General features: G+C 38.3%; 1 protein-coding gene across 3 annotated transcripts in view; it reads right to left on the bottom strand.

The window, feature by feature from the left end:
- Positions 1–2,408: 2,408 nt before the first annotated feature.
- The window catches only part of LRBA (LPS responsive beige-like anchor protein), a gene marked incomplete at its 5' end in the record, with an annotated part of 363,200 nt that continues 355,119 nt past the window's right edge, over positions 2,409–10,489 (bottom strand). For all 3 annotated transcript variants that reach the window (XM_083862452.1, XM_083862454.1, XM_083862453.1), the window contains 2 exons: positions 2,409–3,945; positions 5,967–6,118. In XM_083862452.1, coding sequence (XP_083718578.1) covers positions 3,855–3,945; positions 5,967–6,118 — 243 coding nt within the window. In that variant the 3' untranslated portion in view covers positions 2,409–3,854. The remainder of the gene's footprint in view (positions 3,946–5,966; positions 6,119–10,489) is intronic.

Raw genomic sequence — 10,489 nt, 5'->3', positions numbered from 1 at the left:
AGAAAAAAAAAAATCACTTCTCAAAAATTGTCCATTTAGCAAATAGCAAGTACCACATTTTGGGAATGCCTTTTTGTCTATTCCCACACCATGCAGCATCATTTCCAAAGCATGTGCCATGGTGTCTTTAATTAGATGACTTTATGATGCAGTCCCAGGGGCAAAGTTGTGTGTAATTTCAGATTTTACTAAATACACACATCTCTTTGGTTTAAAGACTATACTTTCCTCTATTATCTCAATTAATTTACAAAAAGTAGTTGTATTTCCTACAATATGAAATATTTGACATTCCTTTTCTAACAATATGCTTCTCGATAATAAGTCTCAACTGAAAGTAGGCTATTTAGAATTTATTCTTTCAAACTTTGTATATTTTAATCTTTTTTTACCCTATGACAATGGTTGTTTTTGAATTGAGGAGCTTTAGGTTAAATATAGTTGAATTTTAGTACGTCTAAGAAAAATATAAAACCATTTCTTACTTTCCCCCCCCACCCACAGCTTTTAAACAGCAGCTTCAGATTACAATGCATCATTAATTGCATTAGTTTACTGAAGATCTTAGGTTGGTTCTGCATAAAAGTAAACAATTCTGGATTTCATGTAATGTTGCATCACATGGTAAATCCAAAGCAAATGACTCATTTCAAGTGTTACACAAACATCCTAACCCTGTATGGGAAAGGTCTCACTGGTTTAGAGCAGCACTCTCAGAATGGCCCATCTCTGGTTCCATTTAATGAGGATAAACACAATTTCTCAAGAACCGTGGTCTGTTAGTCCCCTTGAATTACTTCTAGGAGAAAGAGAAAAAAAAAGTATGCCATACCACAAGCACACTGAAATCTCTATGAATATGAAATTTAGGACACTGAGTAAAAATCTACAATCTAGACAGTCACCTTACCTAGGCCAATCTTATTCAATAAAACTAACAACAATCATGTCCTGACGAAAGCTGCAATAAAATTCACTTTCCATTTCCTTGGTATCAGATCAGCTCTTTGGGATGTTTATCAGGAACAAAGTGCTGCAGATAGGTGAAGGACTACCTAGAGGATGTCAGGGCCAGAAACAGTAACAGACACATACACAGCTTGCCTTCAGGTGTAGAGACAGCACAACACAGCCAAGAACTGCAGAAATATTCTTAACTCTCAGAGCATTTATTTACCTCTGCCTGCAGTAGCACCACAACACAAACTTCCTTCAGAGAAACCCCCACTCTGACCTCATCTTCTCTTGCCAGATCCTACAGCATTTCCATCAGCAATTTGCTGATGAAAAACATAAAGGATTTCAAGTTATATTTACCAAGTACAGCACAACCCAAGCAAGCACTGCTGCTGCAGAGCACTTCCCATAACCCCAGCTGGCAGCAGCTCTGCTGATAAATAGGTTTTCAGGTGATCGATGTGACACAGGTTCTGCCCTGAAGAGAGTAACAAGTACCTGGAAATTTAACCCTGTGTTCCATCTCATCACCAACAGCATGAGGTGGACTATGTCAGCCAAAGCTGAGATCCCAAGTGCCTGCCTGGGCCCCAGGATGGAGTCCAAGATATTTGGGTTCACCTGTGGAAGGAGGGGATGTCCTACTCACCAGGGCAGTCCAGAACGAGGGTGTCTTTGCAGGTCTGCTCACAGAGGAGAAGGTAAAAATGTCCTTTCCCACAGAAGGACTGCGGCATTCCAAAGGCAAAACACCACATTGCAGCAGCTGCTGCTCCCCAAGGAGGGTTAGATGCAACTCAGGACAGCACACACAGGTACAGCTGTGCTTCCAGTTTGGGAAAGCACCTCCTGATCCAATAGAGCCCTTTCTAAAACAAGCAACCTACCAAATCAACTCCCCGTGAAATATCTTGTCTCCAAGATCAGGAGCTATTATTTCTATCAGTAATGAAGTGTTTCCTCATAATGAGAAGACTTTCAGGATTTCCATTTGGCAAAATACACCTTTTTCTTGTTTGTTTTCCCTCCACTCAGTGTAAGAAACCCACCCCTGCTTGAAACAAACACAAATTTAAGTTCAAGACCATTCCAATTTCCCCTCAAACTCTGCTGATACAAGGCTGTGAATGTTGTTGAACTTTCAGGAAATGTGAACTACAAGTTTAGGATAACAAAATGTTCAGTACACAGGGCTCAGTACACCAGGCACTCCGCACAGACACAACCCACTACAGCCTTTGCTTAATAACATCATGCTTGTGCTACAAAAACAATGAAAATGTAACTATTGATACACAACAGCCACCTCAGTATGAAAATGCAGAAAGCACAGAAAACATCATTTCATACACACCAAAAGTACATGAAATAGATCAGCCATGGCACCCCTTTCCTCTGTTAGGAATACATCCTGAATCACAAGAACCCAGTACTCCAGTGAAGGTCTCAATTACAAATGTAATTTTATTTAATTTATTCACTCAAACTGAATTTTCTCATTCCAAATCTTTACTGAAAGAGAGAGTAGTTAAATGCTTAGAAAAACCAGGAACTGCTCTAGTAGGCAGCTAGAGAAATGTATGTATCAATACAGATATGGAATGTAAATTTCAACTCAGAAATCACAACATACAAAGAAGATTTTTATGCAATACAGACTTACAAAACAATAACAGTTCTTTTCACAAATATTTTCACAGAGTTCTGCACAGCAATCTTGTAGAAAAGTAGATTTGTGCAACACCAAAATAACTTATTGTTCCTTAGTATAAATTATTTTTCATTTCCTAAAAGAAAGAGGTAATTTAATATGACTGGGCAGGATCCGACTGGATTTGGTGGTAGCAAAATACAAAAGACATTGTTGCTATAGGCAGAGAAGGAATATGGTATGTGCTACACTATTGCAGGGGCATGTTCTGATGAAAAAGAAAGAAAAAGTGGCCTGCAAATCTTGTGCTTCTGCTGCTGGAAAGGGGCTGTGCACCAGCAAGCACCTGCTGCCTCCCTGCTTTCGCAGTCACCCAGCAGAAATGTGCTTTGGAACTTGCCCCTGCTAAAAAACACCTGCCTCTGTGAGCTTCTGGCTTGAAGCCTTCAAAATGAACCTTTCTGATTTGGAGGAACAATCCACATTTTGGTGTGCTTTGAAGGAGATGCCAGGTAGGAACTAAAAAGGATTCACACTTGATGTAACAAAAACTCCATTCCCGATTTCTCTCGTAACTGCACGAAACATACAACTAAAAAAGAACTAATTGTCTAGGCCTAGAAACATGCTTGAAGAGTAACATTGATGGAAATGATTTGCAAAGTTTAAAATTACATTAACCATAATTTAAATATTACCCCTTGATTCCCAGAAACTTCAGTGCTGATGTAGTACAATCATTTGGAAAAGTATGAGACAAAGTGTGGTACGGATAGCACAGATTAAAATTCCCCCAATACCATAATTCATTTCCGTTATGTTAAAATCATATATTCCTCAAGGTTATAGATAAAGCTTCAGATGGAGCATCTGTTTCTTCATAATACAGCTAGAATGTGAGTTTTAACCATCTTTACTTTAGGTTTTGTTTACATACAGGGATCAAAATAGACTTCTCATTGTGACTAAAAATATAGATTTTTTTTTTTTTTTAACTACAGAACTCAGCAGCTGGTTTTCTGCTTCTTTGCCCTTTCCCCAAAAAAGTCAAGCGAGGTCTACAAAAATAGCAATTAACTTTAAAAAATAGGTTGCTTCTTCCAGCAAATTTAAGTTACATTCAGATGTAATAGAAGTATTTCTAAGGAACCGTGTGGCGGCTCGACCCCGAGGGAGGCAGTGCTGCGTGCAGCTCCCTCCTGGCCACAGCTGCTCCTGTCAGTGCTTGTCCCGGCCTCCGGGAAGGTCAGTACCTGGTCTGGTACTCGTGGTGCCAGCGATTGAAATCGTTGTAGAAAACCACGATGCTCCCGGACGCCATTCCAGTCATTATACACCTGAGGGAAGCAGATTTACCGTCAGAGAACACGCAGAGCACTGCCAGCAGTTTGTGCCATACACCTGAGAGCTGGGCAACAGAACCGTGCACCAGCATCTCTGTCCTGCAAGGTCACCTGGGACTGCCCAGGATTATTTCTTGGCTGGTTTTTGGGGGGTGTTGGAGTGGGTATGAAGCCCTGGTGTAGAATCAGAGGGAAGGAAGGCCAGGAGAAATGTTCATTTCAGTTTTAGCTCCCCCAGTTAAGCACATCTACATGAAGGAATTGGGTGCGGGCACAAGCCTTCGAAATACTGAAACTGAAGCCTTTGATTGTTTGGGAAGCTCCTGAAAGCAATCCCAGAGCTTTCCCACTCAGACACTCTTTCTTTCTGAATTCCATACCCTTGGCCTGCAACTGGAGATAATTTGGATGTGTTTGAAAGACCATGACCCTGACACAGTACACAATCACAAGAGTTTCTGGATCATCTTCTCTAAGTCTCATTAAAGTATTACAGAAATCAGAACTAAAATCCTGTCATTTTGGGGAATAAAAAGGCCTTAGAAATAAAAAAAATTCAGAGTAAAAGGCCACAAATCTTTTCTTCAAAACAAAGATTAAGTATGAGATCATAAAAACATTGCATTTTGATAGGATCACCTATTTCATGTCAACAGTACCATTTTGATTGTTTTCCTATTACATTAAAATGTCTTTTTGCACACTCTCAAACACATTACACTCATGCATACCAAATAAATAACTCTGAGTAATTACCTGTAATTAATCAGTAATTACTCATTAAAATAGTCTGAATATATCTCTTCCTTGTCTTCCAACCCAAAGTGAATATGTTCTGAACTCGAGCCCATGGACAAATTTTTCTATGTCCATATTAAATTTCAATTCATTAATATGCCTTTAATTACAGTTTAAAGATTTTCTACATGCAAAATCTTCAGGGTCTAAAATGCAACAGCTGTAACTCCAATCTTTGAAGTATATTTAGCAGCAAGGGCTTTTCTTAATGGAAAACTGCTTTATCCAAAATGCCAATATTCTCTAATTATGCTTATCAAGAAGCTGTTCAGTGTTTCATTGAAGTCCACAGGTTTTACTGGTTTGAATTTTTCAAAGTTCGTTTTATGTAAGTTTTAGAAACATAGATAAAAATTTTACAAACATTCAGTATGGACTTCAGTAAATTAAAGGCTAAGAGCCTCAGCAATATGCTTTACTGCATAATGTAGACATGCCTAAGGGGTTTAGGGGAAAAATCTGCTTGAAAAGTACACAGAAACACCATTTAGTAAATACACCACAGCAAATAAAATCCCGGCCTGAAAGCTAAAGGTGTACAGATGAAATGGGAAACATTCATCTAACAAACAAACAATATTTCTGTGATAAAAGCACTGAAGCATTGTCAAGTACAGCTGCATTGGAAAGTGTGATGTGAAACCGCAGTAAAAATTTTAATTGGTCATCTTCAGCAGGAGGAGTGCTCAAAAAGGGTAGTGCTGTATGTGGATAAAATAACTTCTCTAGAACTAAGAATGACTCCTTGCTTTAGCAAATATATGGATGTGTAGAGGGAATCTTCTTGTGCTGTTCTATCTAACAGTCTATCCAACTGTTCTATTTTTAACATGAAAGTCTGGAATTAGGAATGTGATTCGTCTTGTAAGTGAAAGAAGAGAGATGAAAGCACACATGTAACCCTCCACCTCCATGTGACCCACACTGTACATTGGTGCAGACCAATAACTCAGCCTATCTTGAAAGTCTGCCAAAGTAAGATTTCTTGGATCTCTCTTCATTCCCCAAAGAGGTGAAATCCTGAAAAAGATTATCTGCCCTAAATATAACATGTTACAAAAAAAAAACAAAAAAACTTTTGCCAGCACAGAATTCTCAAAATAATCACCAGGATCTGTGACCCACAGAAAATCACAATCAGAACAACAACAAAACCACAATTTAATTGTAAATATCTCTTCCCCAACGCTCTTGTCCAGAGCAGGCTTTGCTCTCACCTTTGGTCATAGGAGAGGGCCATGGATCGGATCCCAGCGTCGCACCCTGGGTAGGCAAAGAGGCGTTTGAGGTCCCACACCTGCCAGACCATGACCACGCCGTTGTCCCCGCCCGTGAGCAGATACTGTCCATCCCGACTCAGCTGAATGGCCTGCGGGAAAAGCACAGGGAGAGCTGTCAGATAAATGTGTGTGTGCTGCTCTTACTTCCCCACTTTTCCTTTCAATAAAAGGTTTCATATTGATAGTTCAATGTCCAGGGAGACTTGGATATCAACACAAGCTTTTGGGAAGCAACATTATTGTTATGTTGTTTTGCCCAGCAAGAGAATTAATGCTGTTGTGCACAAATCTCCAGTACATTAGATGTCACTAGTTAAATCTCACCTGACCTGTGATTTATTCCATGTTCCAAAGATCCAATATAAGGTCAGCTAAAGAAATTTACTCTTCTAATTAGCTGGATTTACAAGATGCAGCAGCACTGGCATTAAAATATAGCACCTGACATTCCCCCAAGGGTCTTTAATACCAGCCTAGCAGAGGCTGAATGTTGACAGGAACGGAACTGTTATACGAATCACTAAAATTAATTTAGACCAGCACTTTTAGATTCCTGCACTGGATTTATAAAAGAATGATCCACCTCTCTTAACGGAGACAGTGTTTCCTTTCATCATCCATCCTGAAACTGCCTGTGAAAAATCCAGTGGCATATACCCTGTTTTGTATGCATCATGGGGACTGATGGCAAATTTGTATTTGAAATCTTCTTTTGGGAACCAGATCATGAAGAAAAATGGGATATCACTGATTTTCAGAGTCAAGACTTCTTCAAATAGGAATCTTCAATCTATTTTAGTATTTCTTGTGTGCTACTGGAAAAAAAAATGAATATTCAAAAGAATAATTTTCCTTCTTTTCCTGATGACTATACCAGATGATACTATCAGATATTAAATGGACAAGATTAAGGAGAAATCTTTCTTAAAAGAGGGATTTTCCCAGTGTAAATAAGTCAAAATGGGTCTTAAGAGAACTGAAATTGAAATTTTATTAGAGCAAGTGCTAATTTATGGGGTGAGACCCTCTCCCCCTGTGCACCAAAGCACCCAAAATTACTGGATTAGGAAGATCAGATAGTTCCTGTTCCCTTTAGTATCTATTTATGCAAATGCTGCCCATGAACTTTCTTCCTATTTTTTGAGCCTGCTGATGCCTTCTGAGGGGGGCAAGAAATTGGCAGAAGTTCACCACAGGTTTATTCCCTATTTTGAGGTGATCTTACCAGTTTCAGTGAGTACCCCTTAAATCTCAAATTGTGGAGCTTCCTGAATAAGAGTTCTCCATTCATCTCAGGCATTGCCTTCATCACTCAGTAAACTTTCAGCATTCCCCACCTCAAAAAGCATTGAATGAAGCTGGTTCCCAACACCAGCCCTTGGAAGACTCCATGACTGACTTTTCTCACAGCATGTGAGCATTTTCTCCATGTGGGTCTCAGTAATTAGTACTACAGAAACCCTGAGCAGGATGAAAAACTTCATCTGAAAGGAGGCTCCTGCCTTGCTGCTGTGCAGAAAAGAAATGTAAGCAGTAGAGGATACCAGACTCTGATTTTATGGCCTCATCCTCCAACTGTCCAGGAAAACTGAAACGTTCACAGCAATTTCCAAAGGAACAAAACCAAAAAGTTGAATGGATTCTGTCATGGGAAATGACATCAACATGAGCCACCAGCAAGAGCAAGACCTTTGAAACTACATTTTGGACCAATAGATTTATGAATGTTCATTATGAAATCATTCTCAGAACAGACAGAATTAATTTGTAAATAAAATATTCTGTTAGAATGATGTAAGAATGGAGGATGTTCAGAGCTGTGGCTTTTAAATTCTATAAATACACTCTCTACAAACAACCTGATTCCTTTTGACTAGAACATTGTCTAGGAATGTTAGGAAGCAAGGACATTGCCTCAAGATGATAGTCCACATGCAAAATTTTAGAGATTCAAATTCAGGAAACAGTAGAAAGAACTGAAGACAGGATTTTGCAAACATCTCTCTGCTGAAGTCTGTAATTATTTTGGCACTTGCAGTCTCTGCTTATACAGGTTTGCAAATATGCAAAACTTTTTACATACCTCAGGAAAAGGAAGTTTGGGGCTTTTCTTAACATAGAGAATTTATAGTACACGCACCAGAAAAAAAATCAGCGGAACTAAAACACAAAGACATTACGTTCATGCAACACTGAAGTGTTTATACAGACTGCTGACAAGCCTAGAAACCAAAATATACAGTGTGTGTAAGATACTGCTTTGTGAGCAGCAGTAACTGAAGTCAGACATATTGCACATCTGTATTTTTTGTATTGCTGCACTCTATTACTGTGGTGCCAAATACATCCTGTAAGAATTATACGACGTGCGACACTTAGATTAAGATAGAGCTCCTATATTATGTTATAAATTTTGAGTGTTTACTGCAACAACTCCCAAGGAGTCAGAATGGATCGCATTGCTGGAATTTTATTTCATACAATAACTTTAAGAGGAGTGTAATTGATACACAAAAATATACTGTAAACAAAATGTAACACTGAGGGAAAAAAAAAAAAAAAGAAAAAAAAAAGAAAAAAAAAAAAAGAAAAAAAAAAAAAAAGAAAAAAAAAAGAAAAAAAAAAAAAAAAGATGATAAACCTACTCCAGCCTTGTTTTGAACTAAGATGACATGACATACATGTAATTTTAAACACAATAAAGCAGAACTGGTATTTTTCCAACCACATCTAAGTATGGAAAATGGAATACTTACAAAGATTAGAACTGAGTATTCTGAGTTGAAGCTTCTCCCTCTCCCCCCCAAAAATAAATGTTCCAACCATTAATTGCTTCTGTGACTGTTGCTATCAGAAACGTGCTAAGCACCTCAAAAGCACAGACACAAGGAGTCTGAAAACTCTAATTTAGAGGCTGTCTTAGAAGAATAGAGTAAGAAAGGGGCAGAAAACAAACTGGTAAGACTGAAAATTATCTAAAACTAGCACGCACTGAGTCGATGATCACGAGATCTAACTAACCACACAAGTACTAAACAGATTATTCATTAGAAGCAAAAATCAATATGGGGTAGTTTTGTTCTCTATAGCAATAGCAGCCTCCTAAGGGTATTTCCAAATTGCAATGAAGACCATGACAAATAATTATTTGCTACACTTATAAAATTCAGCTGATGAAAATCCATTAACCTTATGGTCATGGTTCACTTGAATTTTATACTTGAGGCTTTTACTCAAGAAATGCTTTATTAAAAGGCAAATTAAAGCCATTAATCTTTAACTCTTCCACTACCTGCAACATGCAGTAGGTTTTGTGGTCTTTTGATTAAATAAAGTACAGGCTTTGAACCCTTACTAATACCTATGCAATATTACTAAGTCATTGGCTTGTCATGCAGACAAGATGTTGATTTATCTAATTTTTATTGTTTATAAATAAATTTCTCAGCCACTTGCCCATATATATATAAATATGAAGGAATGAATGAAGGGACGAAGGAATGAATGGAAGAAAAAGGTGACCCTGTCAACATTTCAGTTTCATTATACTCCCTTCAAGATTTAACAAATGAAAGGATGCTTTTACTCCCAAGTACTCCAGCTGGTATAGAGGACAACATGAATCAATTTTACTGTTCTGCTTTTCCCTAGCGTAGTTTATCTGCAATTCTGCCAGGTATGAAACTGAAACAACCCTGCAACTAATCTTTCTCACAACATGAGCTTCAGACTCTCGAATAATCCCCAAAGCACACAATTTCAGCAATGTTCTAAAAGCTGCATTTCTGACTTGTATTTCCATGGAAAGTCTCAAAACTTTGCACAAATCCCTTTTAACTTTTCAGGTTTTTGAACGGCAGTGCTTTGTAAAAACGCAGAGCTGACACTGTGACAGCCCTGGCTTACAGCAACAGGAGTCTTGTGGGTACTTCCACATTTCAAAACAGACTCAGGAAAGGAAAATAAATTGGTTCCTCTGGGTGAAACAGCATACAGTCTTTGTTTAGGGTAAAATAACTTTACCTTTCAGAACAAGCAGACTATTTAGAGTTAAAGGTATTCATTAAGATATCTAAACACTACATGGTAGATGTACTGTGATATGCCTAAGCTCCACTGAGCAATACAGTATTTAAAACAAAAACAGGTGGAAGGCATTGATTAGACCCTGAATTTCCCCAGAGGGTCTGGATTTTTTCTGGCAGTTTTCTAGCACAAGAATACAAGAAAGAAAATCAGAATGTTGATTTCAACGTCACTATTGAAAACTGCTATTTCTGCCAACAGCATCCTGAAATACCAGCCCATAATGACACAGGAAAACCGAAGCTTTTACATTACAAATTCCACACTTATGACCTTTTTCCTTCCTTTTTCTATCCTTCCCAAGCAAAAGCCAATGAGGAGAGTTTGTCAGCACAGCCCATGGGTAGGTGCTATTCATTTTAAATGCCCCACTT

This window comes from Zosterops lateralis, assembly GCF_965231275.1.
Source record: "Zosterops lateralis genome assembly, chromosome: 5".
Taxonomy (NCBI): domain Eukaryota; kingdom Metazoa; phylum Chordata; class Aves; order Passeriformes; family Zosteropidae; genus Zosterops; species Zosterops lateralis.
This window is presented reverse-complemented; position numbering and strand designations above follow the sequence as displayed.